Source organism: Leuresthes tenuis, unplaced genomic scaffold, assembly GCF_036924035.1.
Source record: "Leuresthes tenuis unplaced genomic scaffold, fLeuTen1.0.hap1 SCAF_9, whole genome shotgun sequence".
NCBI classification, from domain to species: domain Eukaryota; kingdom Metazoa; phylum Chordata; class Actinopteri; order Atheriniformes; family Atherinopsidae; genus Leuresthes; species Leuresthes tenuis.
Genome location: NW_027325363.1, coordinates 35,994,968 through 36,012,134, shown reverse-complemented (window position 1 = coordinate 36,012,134; position 17,167 = coordinate 35,994,968). Strand labels below are relative to the sequence as shown.

General features: G+C 42.1%; 2 protein-coding genes across 5 annotated transcripts in view; one reads left to right on the top strand and one right to left on the bottom strand.

Moving 5' to 3' along the window:
- sgsm2 (small G protein signaling modulator 2) overlaps positions 1-8,011 on the top strand; it is a 109,056-nt gene extending 101,045 nt beyond the window's left edge. For all 3 annotated transcript variants that reach the window (XM_072393184.1, XM_072393183.1, XM_072393182.1), the window contains 6 exons: positions 253-377; positions 1,315-1,397; positions 1,875-1,984; positions 2,080-2,176; positions 2,359-2,526; positions 2,962-8,011. In XM_072393184.1, the coding sequence (XP_072249285.1) occupies positions 253-377; positions 1,315-1,397; positions 1,875-1,984; positions 2,080-2,176; positions 2,359-2,526; positions 2,962-3,050 (672 nt within the window). In that variant the 3' untranslated portion in view covers positions 3,051-8,011. The remainder of the gene's footprint in view (positions 1-252; positions 378-1,314; positions 1,398-1,874; positions 1,985-2,079; positions 2,177-2,358; positions 2,527-2,961) is intronic.
- Positions 8,012-11,561: 3,550 nt separating this feature from the next.
- The window catches only part of tpst1 (tyrosylprotein sulfotransferase 1), a 39,423-nt gene continuing 33,817 nt past the window's right edge, over positions 11,562-17,167 (bottom strand). The window contains exons 4-6 of one of the 2 annotated variants that reach the window (XM_072393180.1): positions 13,816-13,866; positions 13,229-13,297; positions 11,562-12,016 (exon numbers count right to left, since the gene is read on the bottom strand). In XM_072393180.1, the coding sequence (XP_072249281.1) occupies positions 13,262-13,297; positions 13,816-13,866 (87 nt within the window). In that variant the 3' untranslated portion in view covers positions 11,562-12,016; positions 13,229-13,261. The remainder of the gene's footprint in view (positions 12,017-13,228; positions 13,298-13,815; positions 13,867-17,167) is intronic. The other variant, XM_072393181.1, reaches the window with a different exon arrangement.

Sequence of the window (17,167 nt, the reverse complement as noted above, 5' to 3'; positions counted from 1 at the left end):
TTCCCTTTGCTGCTGATGGACTTGATCAAACTGCAAGTGAAAACATGAAAATGATATCAACTTCAATAAATTAAGTTGAAATTCTCCAAACAATATATATTTCTCCCAAAGCTTTTGTCTTGTCCTTAAAGCTGAAGCTGTCAATGGTAGCCTGAGGTCACCTTAATAAAACCCCTCACCAAAATAAAGAAAAGAAAAAGACAAAGAAGAATAAACTTCACAAAAGTCACAAGGTCTCCTTTCTTTCCACAGATTGAGCTGTTGGACACAGTTGCCCTCAACCTCCACAGAATAGACAAAGATGTGCAGCGCTGTGATCGCAACTATTACTACTTCACCACAGCAAACCTGGAGAAACTACGCAACATCATGTGCAGGTGGAGAACACTTCAAGGGACACTTTCTAACCTGGATTGTCATATGAACAATTGGTCAAATGAACTCGTTGGGTGCGTTCTTATGATTGGCTGAAACAAGCAAGATATCTGATTGGTTGCAGATCATTCCGTGTTAAAATAAGGGTTGACACGTGTCAGGGGAGTCTCAAAAGTCCGTCCGCAGACCAGAAGCCGTTTGTACATCAAGTTACATTTGTGTGCATCAGAAATACTTGGATGAATCTTTCTCTGCACATTTGTGATAATTGAGACTGATTTTTAATGAATTAACTGACAGAATCCAAGTGCAGTTTAAGGTTTGTGGAGTGTCAAGCCCACAGAGATGTTCCGCCTTACTCTGCAGCTCCTCTCAGCTCTGCTGAGCTCAGTCTGTCTGCTGATCAGTGGGATTTGATGGTCTGCAGCTTTGCTTTAGGATGAACTCTCTGAACTTTGCTAGTTTTTTTTTACCAGTTTTTAGTGGAAAAAAACGCCCCATTAAACTCAAGACCAATACTTGGAGTACAGAACTCAGTGATAATAATAATTGTTTTCAAAGATGACGTGTTTTTTGTATAATTTGAAGACAATTAGACAGATTTTTAAAATAATTAGATATGTTAATTTGTTATTTGGAGCAACAATAATCCACTTATGATCCATATTCTTTATTCTTCAAAATAAAGACTATGGGGCACAGCTCTTCTGAAAACCTGAAGAGATCTGTTATAAATATTCTGTTTAATAGTGGACTGACACTTTAATGGGTTTTATATTTTTTTCAAGAGTTTAATTTGTTAAAGATTCCCAAAGTAACTAAAAGCTTCAGGGACACAGCCACTCTTCAGCAGCAACAGCTGTTGAATATCTTTAGAGGAATACCATGCATTTGCTCTCTGATCAACCTTGTTTGTTTCTGTGTGCCTCTCACATGCAGCTTTGTGTGGGAGCATTTAGAGATGGGCTACGTTCAAGGCATGTGTGACCTGCTGGCACCACTCATGGTCATCTTGGATGATGGTGAGAGGAAACACTCATGTATACTGTTTCTTGGAGACTGTAATCAGTGTAAATATGATCAAATAATATCAGCCCCACTATCAGCTGTGGAACTAAAGCTGATGTGCGCCAGTTACTAGAAAGAAAAGAAAGAGAAACTTAACTCTCACGTTACAAGATGATGTCACTTGCAGCTTTGTGCCTGAACAGGGATAATTGTTTGCTGCTGATAGTAACTGAACAGTTTGAGGACACTGATATCATGTTCTTTGGATATCTTTGACAATAAGCTGTCTGTTTCTGTGGTTATGTCACCAAAAGTCAACATAATAAAAAAAAAAACAGTTTAGCTTTGCCCACAGCACCCGTCCACACTGCATGAATACACGTTCTTTGTGTGTGTGTGTGTGTGCGTGTGTGTGTGTGTGCGTGTGTGTGTGTGTGTGTGTGCACGTGTGTGTGTGTGTGCGTGTGTGTGCACGTGTGTGTGTGTGTCAGAGTGCCTGGCTTACAGCTGTTTCACTCAGCTAATGAAGAGGATGAGTCAGAACTTCCCTAACGGTGGAGCCATGGACACACACTTTGCCAACATGAGGTCACTAATCCAGGTGATGGATAACATTTACTCTGACAGACAGACAGACAGACAGAGAGGGAGCGTCACTTGTGCTAAACTCCATTGTTGTTTTCTCTTTGGTGTCAGATCCTGGACTCTGAGCTGTTTGAACTGATGCAACAGAATGGAGATTACACTCACTTTTACTTCTGCTATCGCTGGTTCCTGCTGGACTTCAAAAGAGGTGAGTATTCTGTTCCTTTTTTGATCCCTGAGAATCTCCAAACAGCCACATGCCTCTTCTTCCCATTTCTCTGCTGTATATGAAGAAATGACCAGGATATATGAAAGTTCTTTATCACCTGCACAGAGCAGCGAAAAGAAAGGGACTTTAACAGTGCTGATCAGTATGTTGTGTGTGTGCAGAGCTCCTGTATGAAGATGTGTTTGCAGTGTGGGAGGTGATCTGGGTTGCTCCCAGAGTTTCCTCTCAGCACTTTGTCCTTTTCCTGGCTCTGGCGCTGGTCACAGTTTACCGAGAGATCATCATAGACAACAACATGGACTTCACGGACATTATCAAATTCTTTAATGGTAGGAAACTATTCTCACTATTTTGTCATAGCTGCCACGAACTGTTCAGTTCAATAGATGGATAGATAGATAGATAGATAGATAGATAGATAGATAGATAGATAGATAGATAGAAAGATAGATAGATAGATAGATAGATAGATAGATAGATAGATGGATGGATAGATAAAATGAGTTTTGTGTATGTGTTTTGTAAAACTTACAAGCCCTTATCACCCGTTAACTAATGATTACTACAAAGACCTTAATTAGAACATTGAAACTAACTGATACAGAGGTAGAATTACAGTAAGAAATGGTGTCAGTGGCTGAACTTATGTGGACTATAAGGACACACTGTAAGGGTCAGCTGTGTTTAAAGTGCTTAAAGCTGCATGATAGCATGCTCATGTGCACCGTCGGCTGTCTTAACTGCATTCTGTGTGTGATCCACAGAGATGGCTGAACGTCATGATGTCGAACATATCTTGAAGGTTGCACGTGAGCTGGTGCACAGAGTCCAGTCTCTGATGGACAACAAGTGACTGTAGAGGAGGAGTGGGAGGAGGAGAAATGCGAGTGTGTATCAGACCCTGCTGGGAACTCAGCTTCTCTTCTCACCCCCAGAGATAGTTTCCTGCCACCCAGATATCCAGAGCAGGTCACAAGGGGTCCAGGTCTCTGTCTTACCCAGATGAAGACCCTGGGGGTGGGGCAGGAGCATTGCTGCGGTGACCTGGTTCTTGAGCTCTGTTTACATGTACCTTCACATGGAATGTCCACGGTGTCTGTTCAGACATGTGGATTTGTCTGCATGCTCGTGAGTTTAATCACACTGTGAACGCATTCTTCAGTCTCCCCAGTCCCGCTGTGTGCGTGCATGAAAACACACTCAACATTTGGCTCTGTCAATACTCAGAATACTTGTGTCAGAGTCAAAGTCCTCACAAACTCCGACACAAATCATATTGGAAAACAAAGCACCGTCAGTGTTTGCCAAATGTGTTTCTCAGTGCAGTGCTGCTGGTGGCCACCAGAGGGCAGGATTCACACATGATGTTGTCAGAGGAGCAGAAGACTTTTCCACGAAGAAGTTTTCATAAGTGACCAAATGGACTGTGCCAACTACCTTTTCTTGAGTGTTTTATACTACAAGCATGTGTGTTTTTACCCCTCTACCCCCATTTTCTACTCTTCATTTTTTGTCTTGAAGTTCATCTTAACACAACTGTTGCCTTTTATTAGAAACAACCCAAGGTACTTAGATGCACTTTTATATGAGAGTTTACCTCGTTGTGCCTGTGAAGGCCTCACAACAGCTGGTGGGGGCTGGAGGCACCACAAAAGGCCAAACTTGCTGAGAAGCTTAGGGCGAACTGCAGCCAACTTTTCTGAGCATGCCAGTCAGTGTTTAAAGCATGTGTCGTCGTTGCTCTGAAGAGGCATTCAGTGACAGCACAGCACAATAGCAAAGGTAAAAGCACACAGGCCTTCCTCCTTCCTATAACACAAAACTGTTCAGTAGTGCTTTGGTTGTGAGCGCCACCGCTACCTTCATCACCAACTCATCAGAGGTGAGAGGGAATTAGGAGGTTTTATGACAAGTCTTTTTGTTGTTAATGTTTTTAGAATATACCTGTAACATTTTAATCTGAAGTAAATTCAAATAAAGCAGTTTAGTATTTCACAACCACAGTTACGCACACCATGGAACAGCGTGGAGGAGGTTTCACAACAGCAGTCAGACATGAGACATGTTGAAAGGTATATTATTATCTGTCCATCCATATTCTCCACTCACTTGATCCTGTTCAGGGTTGTGGCATATGGAGCCCATCACAGCTATTAGTGAGAGAGAGGTGGGGTTCACTCTTAGCAGGTTGATTATGAGGGCGGTGAAGCGGAGAGCAGACTCACAGCAAGCACTTTTGTCATTTTTGCCTCTTTGCTTCTCCTCTCTTCTGTCTGCATGAAGGATGTTTCAGCTCTCTGATACACAGCTGGATCTGCAGAAGTCTTTCTCAATCTAAACTCAGTATCTCACACTGTAAACTGAATGAAAACTAAATCTATAAAGTGTTTAAAGTATAAACTATAGTGGCAATTTATAACAAAAAAACCCACATATACTTACTTGACACTGGTTTAAAATGACTGGCTCTGAAGCAGGGATTTCTTACGTGGTTTTATGCCCCCCACCTCAACTCTTCTCTGCTTGTGTCGGCCCTTTGATAGACGGGCGACTTGTTTCACCTTGTGCCCTGTGGAAAAGACTCCAACCAGCAACAACTCTGAACAAGAACAAGTGAATATAGAGAATGGACACGTACATAGGAGAAGTACAGTAAATGTGTTAATAATAATGATAATAATCATAATATAATAATAAAAGACTTACCGTATTTTGCGCACTATAAGGCTCACCTGAGTATAAAGCCCCCCCTCAATTATGGGGTCCATTTCTGTACTTAACCCATACATAAGGCGCACCTGATTATAAGGCGTACTATTACCTACTGTTCTCTGATTGGTTTATCGCTGCCAGCACACGTAGTGCATGCATTACGTCCCTGTGTCAGCGGGAAATGGTCCGACGGTGGTTTTTACACTTTCTAAACTTCTAAACTGCACGTCGGTCTGCATCACCCATCTCAGACTGAAGAACAGACTCTCACTGGGACCTGGGCTGAAGCATTAATGACACGATTCAATCGCTGAGTACGAGCTCCAGACAATCTTCGCCCCATTCAGAGGGAATGGCTGGGATCCGCCTGACCCTGGATTCACACCCAACGCAAAGCCAGCCACGGAAGTGGCCAGTTGCCATTCTTTTCCCATGTAGGAGAGCGAAGAGGCAGAAGTGAACGTAGCGGTGAGCGGCACCAAGGGAGAGCGGTGAGTGATGCGGAAGGGGCTTAATGCCCTGATGAATGCTCGGCGCTCCCCGCGGGAAATTCTAAACCGGATTATATGGCGCACGGCCGATTTTGTGAAAATTTAAGACTTTTAGGTGCCTTATGGTGCAGAAAATACAGTACTTTAAAAAAGAGAAGAGACAGAAAGCAACAGCCTACCAAATTTATTCTATGCCTCCTCAAGAATAAATTTCTTTGTGTTCTTTGATGTCAGGAAAGATTATGTGAAAAGACTGCAATCAACTCTCCTTATTCACATATCAGTCTTTTATATCAACTATCAAAGACTTTTATTTCTTATTGCAAGTCTCCATAATTTCCTAAAACAGATAATTTCCCTTGGCAGTAAGCAAATTTTACAAGGTAATTGGGCTTTGGTTGATTATTTTCAGCCGCTTTCTCAACAGTTCTCATCCAATTTAATGTAATTTAGTTTATTTTGCATCAATTCTCAACAAAATAAACCTTAGGGAAATTTAAAGAGGAAGTAAACAAGTAGTCTACCAATTACTAGCTACCATTAGTATCCAGTTCAATCCAGTTTATTATAATTGTATTCACATAATACCAATTTCTGAAAAAGTTTCCTCACCAATAAAACCAACATATTGCATTGAAATCTTTGAGCTGGCCTGAGCTTGCATGGGGCAGTGGGTAACAGAAAGAGACTTCCAGCAGAACCAGATTCAGGGAGGCCATCTGCCTCACGTTTTCTCCACTTTAAACCGGATGATATTAAACTATAGATGTTAGAACATGTTTATTATCAACCATTTGGCTTTAATTTTTAGCCATTTCACTCACCTTTAGCTATTTTAACTACTGGTAGTTGTAAGTTAGCTCCATCTGATTTCTAATTAGATTTGATCGATTTGAACCTTTTATCTGTTTATACCTGTTATCATCAGCCGCTTTGTCTTTTTAACTCTTTCAGCTTTTATGTGGGACAAACAGTTGTAGCAAACCATTGTTACATCATCCAGAACTTTTAGCTTAGTGTTGCAGCCATGTCTTGACTTCTTTCAGTTTTCATGAAAGCTGATAAATTAACACACAACTTAACTGTATTATACCATTATAGCATTAAGAGTAGCTGGAGGTTGCTGCAAATCAGAACTGCAACATGTTTTCAGCTGAGAAAGCCACACTGAAAACTGCTGGTGTATTTAGTAGGAAAGACAACCACATTTTGCCGTAGATTTCTAGAAAAACCTGGATCAATGGATGGGATGTACAAACAGTAAAGTTTATCTAGAGTCTTGTCAGTTCTGTCCCTTAAATGAATTCATATTTCCAATGAAAGCTGGAGTGGAATGTTCTGTTGATACCACGGGTCTCATACAGCTTTCATTCAACAGTACCGTCTGGAAAAGTGGTTGCAGTGGTTCTCCAGAAACCTGAACGTTTGGACTGGGTTGGTTTAAATTTTCTGTGCAAGGTTTTGAACAGAAACAGAAAAAAACTGAGAAGATGTCACGTCTGAGACTGGATCAGTATTACAGTAGGTTTGATCTGGCTGTCGACAAACAGCTCGTTCATGTTTGGTTCTTATGGAAATCAGGGGGGTGGGCTTTTTGATACCTTTTCCACTCCCTCCCCTGTCAGTGTGACCCTTAGTCTCTCAGTCCCTCCTCTTTTTAGAATGTCCGACACAGCTGCATTAATATCGCTCATCCAGCACGGACCTCCACCTGTGATTCAAGTGCCAAAAGTCTTCCCCGGTCCTGAAGTGTACTGTAGTCATCCAGCTCTCTGATTTGTTAGTTTGATCCCAGGGACGGGTGTTGGTGTGGATGTACCTTGCCATGGACTCTACTTCTTCACCCACCCAGCCGCCGTGGCACTTAAGGAGGGTCGGTGGGGGGACCGAGGCCCGTGGCAGAGCTTATTCTTCCAATCAGGACATTGTGTACCAAAGCCTTGAAACAGACCCCTGTGTGGCATGATGTGCAATCATACTGCATCTTGAAGACTGACTGTTTACTATGTGTGTCAAATATTTTTGAAATGCTGTTCTTGGATTCTTTCAGTACTGTGCAATTTCTGTCATTTAAAATTAAAAGTTTAAAGTCTAAATTGCTGTACATATAAACCTAAAGCCCAATATTATGTATATATACATATATACACATATATGTACATGTGTGTATATATACATGTACATATATATGTATGCACAAATAAATATATATTTAAAACTTATTTTAAGATCTATTTTTCGGTTGCTTTTAGCAGCACTAGTTGGAGTTGTAAATTGTGCAGAAATGCAGAATGTGTGCAGACTGTATTATACGTTGACTGTTAAGTGTTCTCTATTAATGTTGTGCACTGACTTTCAAACTTCTGTTGATTTGGAGAGCCAATGATTGCATTGCTGAATATGTATTAGTAAGGATGTATCTTTTGCCTTGAATGTAATGTATTATTAAACAAGAGATTGTTCATTACTGTGCTGCACTCTTTCCTTTAATCCTTTGATGCTGCACAGAAGAAATTCTGTCACTTGAAATAACTTTGTGTTCTTTCTGTGTTTTTGATAGTTCCTCTAAAGAATATGAAGACTGAATTAAAGCTGCCCCAATCAATATTTATTCTCAAAAATGGACTAAATGAGTGTTTATTGTGAACAAACCACAACAGAAGCTACTTAGAATATCCCCTCAGCTCTGCACAGCTCCTTTTGTTGCTTTATGTAGACAAATATGAACAAATGGCCAGTTAGGTCATGTTGATCCTAACATGTGATCTGTCTAGTTAGTGCATGTTAAAAAAAAGTTTTCTGGGTATTTTAATCAACTCGTGTGCACAACCTGAGCCAGTTGTTATGTGTCTGATGAGGATTTTTAGCCATTAACCCAGGTAAGCTTTTAGGAAGTACATTAATTTCTGTCGCTTAGATGTTCGGACTTCTTTTGCTTTAACATGTGATCTGATCTACAATCAATCCAGAGTAAAGCTAAGTCAACACTGAGGAAGAGTGACTAACTGACTGAGCTCAGCATAGAGGTGGTGAGGATTACTTTTCAACTGCTTAAAAGGCGAGTCCTTCTGAAACATTTGTAGGATCGGGTTGAAATAAGGTTAATTGTTGGATAATGAACAGCAAGATACAGATTGTTGTCAACTGAACATTATTGCCCCACTGTGGAGAGTCTTGTATATTAAAGCGTTTCTGGTGATTTATGTAAAATATAATATTTTATGTCTAGAAAAGCTTTAGCCAGTCCTCGTTGTAAGGTGTAAAAAAATCTGAGCTAATCAGTTAGAGCTTTAAGTTCTTTTAGGAAATCTCAAATATAGGGGCTCTGTATTCATACGTGTGTGTATATATATATATATATATATATATATATATATATATATACACACACACAAACACATATAAGCTTTTATCTGACGTTTTTGACAGGAATAAAAACCTTCAGGCCACATTGCTTGGTATGCATCTTTCTCTTGTTTCAGGATCTATGGACATGCTAATCTGGCCCTGCCCACATCTCCTCTTACTCAGCCATACATTTATACATTTGATGTGTTTGAACTGTTTGTTCAAAATTCAGCCAGGCTTCCCACCATACACCATCTAAAGCCCGTCAGGCTAACTGCTGACTCTAAATGGACCGCAGGAGTGAGTGTGCATGGCTGTTTGTCCCTGTGACGACCACAGATCTGTCCTGAGTGCCTCTCACCCAGTGGCAGCTGGGATAGGCTCCAGCCCCCGTCATAATTTAACCTTCTTCTCATTTCATACTCACCGCAGATATAATCTGCTGTACATCCTCACCCTACAAGTAGTCAGGATTGGTTGGTGTGTGTTCCTCCAAATAGTGGCTGTAACTTTGAGCAAGTTACACACGCACAAATCAAGTCGTGCGCACGCACAGATGTTTTGAGTAGATTTTCTCTCCATACATGGACATCATTTCCACAGCTACTGCAGATGAACCAAGACACATGACTCCCACAATTAAATGTGAGTTTATTATTTCATTTAAAGATTTGAAATAAAATCAGGAGAGAAATCGCTTTCCCTTCTTTCCTCTTCTTCTTTCCTTGTCCCCCGGTCCGGTTCAGTTCTATTTCATGTCATATATTGTAAACAGAAATAAATAAATGGGCATCAAGGGGAGCTTTACATTTATAAAACTTCCCTTGGCAAAGCAAATCTGTTTGGCATCAAAGGTATTCAGACTACAATTCTGCTGCCATAATGCTGGACAGGACAAGGGGAAAAAAATATGTGTACAGTTAGTCTGAAGAATGAATGATGTTCACATAGTTTGTGAAAACAGTTGTATGTATTGTCTGTGTGTGGATGTTTTTAACAATAAAAGGACCTTCCTGCCGTCTCGGTCTGATCGTAGACGCACACGTTTTCACAGCAACAGCTGCAGATCCTGCGTGAGATTACTGCTGGAGCAGCCTGCCCTGGGAACTACAGTCATTAGAAATCTACGGCACTAGTTGTTGCTGATAAGAATAATTTTCTTGTTTGTTTGTTCTTTTGCTTTAAAAAAAAGTTTATTACTTAGAATTTAAATCTCTGGCAAAAACAAGCTTTTTTCCACCCTACCTTAGCATGATGTAGCAAACACATCAGTACCAAATAGAACACCAACTTAGAGGAAAGCAGCTTCTACATGATACAGTTACACTGCCTGGCCAAAGGAAAAGTCGCCACCTGGATTTAATTAAGCAAATAGGTAAGAGCCTCATGTTGGACCATTACTGCATGGTGATTATCTTTCAGCTGGCACCAAGTTATTTAACCTCAACTGGTGCAGTGAGTAGCTTCTCATTTCTTAAACAACCATGTTGGAAGACATCCCGTGGGCCTGGAAAAGATGTCAGTCTGTTTGAGAAGGTCAAATCATCGGCATGCCTCAAGCAGAGCAAACATCTAAGGAGACTGCAGAAACTGCGTTAAGAGCTGTCCAACGCATTATTGAAATCTGGAAGGATAGTGGGGAACCATCCACTTTGAGGGAGAAATGTGGTCGAAAAAAAATCATCAATCACTTAAAGTTTTGGAGAAATCAAATCACAGAACTCAGGGCTATGTTTGATAGTGAAAGAAAGAGCATTTCAAGAGACTGAACAGCTGTGTAAGCCCTCAGAAAACCACTAATCAGTGAAGCTAATTGGAAAAAAAAAAGGCTTCAATTTGCCAGGGAGCACAAAGCCTGGACTCTGGAGCAATGGAAGGTGGTCATGTGGTCTGATGAGTCATATTTGCTCTGTTCCAGAGTGATGGGTGTAAGAAGAGAGGCGGATGAAGTGATGGCCCCATCATGCCTGGTGCCTGCCGTACCGGCCTGTGGGGGCGGTGCTGTGATCTGGGGCTGCTGCAGTCAGTCAGGTCAGGTTCAGCTACGTTATGAGCCCAAAGAATGAGGTCAGCTGACCACCTGAATGTACTGAGAGACCAGATCATTCCATCAGTGGGTTTTTTATTTACCTGTTGGCACGGGCATATTCCAAGACGACAATGCCAGGATTCATCGGGCTCAAACTGTGGTTCAGGGAGCATGAGACATCATTTTCACACACGGGTCGGGACCTGAACCCCACCCGACTCCCCCATCATCAATACAAGATGTTGGTGAAAAATGAATGCAACACTGGATGGAAATAAATGTTGTGACATTGCAGAAGCTTACTGAAACAATGCCACACCGAACGAGTGCCGTAATCAGGGCTAAAGGCAGTCCAACGAAATATTAGAGCGTGACTTTTTATTGTAGGTGGAGACTTCTTTTTTTGGATTATTTGCACCCTTTCTTACGACACTCTTTGCTGTTGTCTTCTAAATTCCCCAGTTTGTTCTGCTGGATTTAACCACCAGATTGAATGCTGTCCAGTTCAGTCCAATACAACAACTCTGCTCTTCACTAATGCAGTCCAAAACATGACCCGAGTCTACTGAGTGGAACACAATTTAAGATGGTGAAAAGTTACTGTGGTTGTCTCTTACAAGCAAAGGATAACTGAGTGGACCAACTTTGAGGGTGAAAGAACAGCAGCATGTCACATACTTGGGTTTTACAGATCATCTGTCAGTGTTTAGCCTGTGACCTGAAAAACTATGTTGTTTTATGTGCTTTAATCTTCACTGAGGAGAAATGAAACAGACTGACACCATTGTTTTTTTAAAAAAGCATCGTTTATCACGGTTGATACGTCAAACTGATCAGTATCCATGAGACTGCACAATACAAAGGCATGAAAAAAATTAAACATGGTTTCTTCCAAAAGCTAGTCTTCCTTTCATAAATACTTGTTCTGATTTTAGTCCACTGTAGTTTCTTACAACAGAATCACAGTTTTCTCTAAACAGCCAGAAGTCATTCCTACAAATTAATGAGCAAGATGTGACACAAATGACAATCAGCAGACATTCTGTGGTGCCGAGAACCAGTACGATTCTCTCAGTATAAGGTAAAACATCAAAAGGCTGATAGTTCTCCTGGAGGCAAGGACCGGTAGCAGCCCAGGAGGAGGAGGGCTGACACCCTCCAGCTGTGGTCACATGACCGGCATAGCACACATAGTGAGATGGGTGAGACGATAACTGTGATCCTCTGTTCCACTGAGTCCTGTAGGAGAACACAAGAATGACTTGCTGGCCCTGACAGTGCGTTATTTAGTGGGTTTGTGTGGTTTCAACATTCTGACCAGTCTTTCAGAAAGTGTCCTTTTCTCCAAGCACACGTTTAACTGGATGAAATGTTCAACCTCCAGTGGAAAGTCATGTTTCATTCCTGTGTGAACTGGAGTCTTACTTAGATAAGACAATATGAAAGTCAGCTTATTATGTGCATCGAATCATTTCTGGAACAGTATTGACAATTATTAAAAGAAAATATTACGATCCTACAGTCTGTCCAGCAGATGGCACTAATGTCCTGATTTCAGGTAGTCTACAGCAAAATCTATTTATGGAGTAAGACTCTAAAGAGTCAGCAGAGTCCAAAATAGTCCAAAATATTCTTGCAAGGATTGAGAGTAATGAATGTCATTTGACAAGCATGAGCTCTGTGCTTATCCTCCACCTCTCCTCTGATTAAAACATCCTTACATCAAAGATCCGGTTGGATAATGTCTGTAGCCTAGGAAGGTTCCGAACTGAGAAAAGTTACCCAGACGTATATGAGTAGCTGCCATGATCAGAGCTGTTTGAATTACTTTAGAATACAAAGGAAAGGAGCTCCAAAGCTTCCTTTATCGTCTCCTTGAGCAAAGGAAACACTGGACAGTGCTTTACGAAAGAAAGGCAATGATTCCATCACACAATTAACACTTCAAGTCATACCAACCTTTATGACAAAGGATTACTAAATGTTAGAACTTATTATGCTAAGACGACATGTATAAAACAGCCTCTGTACATTTTTAGTTTTAGTGCCGCAGACCTACATCACAGCTGCGCTTCAGTGAGGTCAAATTCTCTTTGCATGGTGGGTGTCTTTTCCTAAGTTCTTACTAATTTCTCCAACCTCCTTTCCTCAACTCCATGATGTTTTCCAACAAGGTGAAGGAAAAGAGCTTAGGAAAGGATGACAGGAGGTCATTTTTTTTACTATTTGACCGTATGATGGAACTGCTGTTTGAACACACAGTTTGATGAGAAGATGGAAGAAATGTTTCATGTAACTGCTTTGGCACAGAGAGCTGCAGTAACTTTAACTACACAGGTTTTTTAAAAAGTTTTGGATGTACAAGCTTCTGACAGTGACACGTTTCAGAAGGTCGGAGTGTTTAGTAAATGGATATAAAAGTGTGGTCCTCAGATGGCTGTCCAGCTGTACCTGTATACTGCAGCGGTGGAGCTCCCTCTGCTCCTAACTGGGTTTGGGTCTTTCTGCAGACTTCTGGATCTGTGTAGAGTAACATACAGCAGGTCATCTTTCAGTGTCAGCTCCATGATGAATGTGGAAAATGTAGGGAAATGCAACTGCAACCAGCAAAAATATGCTGACACACAGCTGATTTCAACATTCAACCAACAAAAGCTGACTGTGGCGAAAAATGGGACAATATGAAGCGTCAAAACAGTTGTAGTTTCATTAAAGTGCCAGCAGGGGGCAGAGAGGCTAGAGTCAACTGAGGCTCTGAAACCAAGAGACAACACAAAGAGTAACAAAATATGAGCAGAAAACTGAAACATGGAGGCAGTCATGAAGCTGACACCAGAAATCAACAACAGGCTGCATTAGATGGCCAGAAACTCAAGTGAAAAACAAGAGATGAGTAACTGTGAACAGATGGAAATCTGTAACCTGATCTTCCACTGAGCTACAGGATTTAACTCTAACCAGACACTAGAAAAAGGCAGATTTTGGACATAAAATCAAAAAGAGAAAAAGCTCAGCATCAGGCAGACCATTTACTGTACCTGTGATTGTTCTTTTAGGAAATCTGGGAGCTGAAATTCACCTTTAAAGACCTGGAAAAACAAAGGGCCAGGTTTAGAGGTTCAGAGTTCTGACTGGATTCAGCATCTGGATTACAATGGGGACATCTAATGAAACTTCACTGGAAATAGTCACATGTAACACATTCTCATTATCACTGCCTTCAATCTAAACCTAGCTCCGAGCAGAAATGATGCAGAGCAGGATACGCCTAGAAATCCAGCCGGCAGGAGGCTGCCTGAGTGCTTCAAAAAATAAGGTCAAATCAGAGAGAGGGAGGGAGGGGAGGGAAGATCCATGTCCTATCTGACATCCTTTGAGTATGTGTGTGTTTCAAGGGTCTTTCTGGAAAGGAATATCTAGCTTTCAGCAGGCCTATAAAAAGGTCAATTCCATGACACACAAGTGGTTCATTTGCACAGAAACCTAAACATCTCCACAGGAAGTGACCTATCCTTGAATGAATGAAGACACTGAGGCCACGGCTGCTCTGCTGTCCAAAGATAAACATCCATGCAGTTTGATTTTTGAGACAAAAGCTAAAAGCAGAGACAGAAACATGCTGATTGTGATGAGCTTCTTTAAATCTGACTCACAGTGTTCTTCAATGGTTTCTTTCATTTATATTCATTTATGTAGGAGAACTGTGTCGTGTACATGTTACACGTAAGCTTTAAGCCAAGGAGGCCTTATAACCTAATTTCAATTACCTTAAATAACTAGAACACGAAACTGTAAGTCAACAAAAGCCCAGTAAGCTCTGAGCCTCTGCAGGACGCAGACATCTAAAATAAAGACTCCTAATGGAAATTCGGAGGTTACAGTCAGGACATTATCAAGGGAAACTCAAACACTGGTATGTTCTGTGTTCTGCTGCCATATGACACTGAACTTCATGAGATGTCAGTGTTGTCATACAGTTTGAGGCAAAGGAAAAAGCAGCACCAGCTGCCTACAACAGACAGATGCAGAGACTTATTGCATCTGCTTTGACTTCCCCTCAGTGTCACCACTAACCTCAACTGCACCAAAAAACATCCCCTACATCAAAGTAGGGAATCTGAGGATTTATGAAGGCAGACTTTGGCAAAGTGGTTTCATTTCAATCACCCACAGCGGTAGAAACTGCCTAGATACTTTATTTGCATTTTTATTACAGAAATATGGGCTTCGATAGCTGAGCCAGATCAGGGGATTGAGTGTGTAACGCAGAAATCAATGAGGATCTGTCTGTGCTGCACACCGTGACGATCGAGTCTTCGCTCATGCAGTCCCCTTCTGGGATCCACTGATTAAAACTTCTCCCAGAACACAGAACTCATTTCTAAATCCCCCTGCGTGCCGTCATGCTTGCTTGCGTGTTAGCCTGAAATCGATGCCGTGCCAGAAGTGGAACATTATCTGAACTGATTCCCACAGCAGAGACAGAGTGGCGAGAGTATGTTTCTGATTTCCTCCTGGGTGCCATTTTTCAGCTTGTCTCCACATACAGAGGCTGCGGGCCAGACAGCTCTTAGGAAGTCCAAACCCTCTGCTGAGACAGGGCGGGCAGAGCTCACACAGGAGAAGCTGAGCAGAATGCCCTGTGCTTGTACTATAGGCTGCATACACACATCATAAATAAAGTAGTGGATAATTAGAGGTGTGCAGAAGTGTGTGCTCTGCTTGTTACAGATCAATCTGTCCTTTGGAGAAGACGGATCAAAGGCCAGCCGTCACGTCTGCTAGATGGGATCCTGTAACATGAAGCCAGCCTCCTTTCCAGCGCACACTGACCTCAAGCTCCATTACCTCCGAATGATCTGTTAAAATGCTCAAGACCGGAGGAATACTCCTATGGTGACGATATCTCTTCCACAGATGCAGAGAAAACAAGTCAACACACTGCTCAGAAAGGATGGAAGCAAACTCCACCTACAAATGTTGGTGTATATATATATATATATATGTACACAGGAAAGCCACACATTCACGTCCATGAGCGACACACGCTCGCACACCAAGATAAATAGATAAGAACAAATAGAGACGTTTGTCTTATTACTCTTAAACATTCACACGAAGAGACCAAGTAAGCAGAGAGCCAGATAAGCTGCCACGGTGCGCCTCTGTGGAGGCAGCAGAGCCCAGATCAGCCAAGGTGCTGCTGGTACAAGCAGCAGGTCACTCCGCTGTGGCAGAGCCAAAGCAAACCCTGCTGTGGTCCGGCCTCAGTGCTCTGACAACAGCGCCGGTCTCAGGGGGTTAATGGCGGTAACAGCCCAGTGCATTTGAACAGCTGCCAGTGTCGAGTCACGACCAGCAGGGGAGAATGTTTCAGCGGCACGCTCGTCTACTTCCATCCTCGGTGGGGGGAAACTTTCTGGAGGATATTGTTACCTCAAACAAAATACTTTTATCTGAAAAGCACACAGAGGCACCTGAACAGACCTTAACTGTCCTGATGTGTGTGAACAAAGTCTGCTACTGTACAGTGCTTAAAAAGAAAAGAATTTCAGAACTGAAAGACCGTTGCAAAGTTATTACATAGTACCTATTTCAAAGGTCATTGTGTGTATACTGTTGGAGAGAAAGGAACCATCACATGCACTTTAATTACTTCCAGCCCCTAATCTCCTCATAGCAGGTTTTTGCCAGAAAGACTCAGAACACACACAGCCTTAAGCACTTGGACCTACAACTCGACAGACTGACTCTGGACTGAGCTCCAAGTGAAAGCCTTTCAAGCGCCAAGAATCCAAAATACCAAATTCCCAAAAGCTCCTGAATGAAATAGGCTGAGAAACATGGAACTTGTTAAGATTTAGTTTGTACTAAAGCAGTAAGTTGACCGTACTTCAAATAGTACACAGCGTCTTACAACTTGTTCTTTTCATACATCTTTTCGGTATAAATGCCCCCAAAATGTGCTGTCTGACTACTTCTCTGGCACTGCTTTAGTCAAATAACCACACCTTAAGTCTCTCTTTTGCCTACCAGCCTGGCATTGGAGTGGGTAACGCTGTGATCTTCCTCCAACATCGAGCTCTCTCTCACCAGGAGAAACCTGGAAGTAGTGTGAAGATCATGTTCTTTGATTTCTCCAGTGCTTTCAACACCATACGACCTGCACTTCTGAGGGACAAGGTGGAGAACCACCACCTCACATACTGGATTTTGGATTACCTCACAGAACGTCCACAGTATCTGAGGACCCGGGACTGTGTGTCCGATGTAGCCGTCTGCAGTACAGGGGCCCCGCAGGGAGCAGTACAGGGGCCCCGCAGGGAGCAGTACAGGGGCCCCGCAGGGAGCGGTACAGGGGCTCCGCAGGGAGCGGTACAGGGGCCCCGC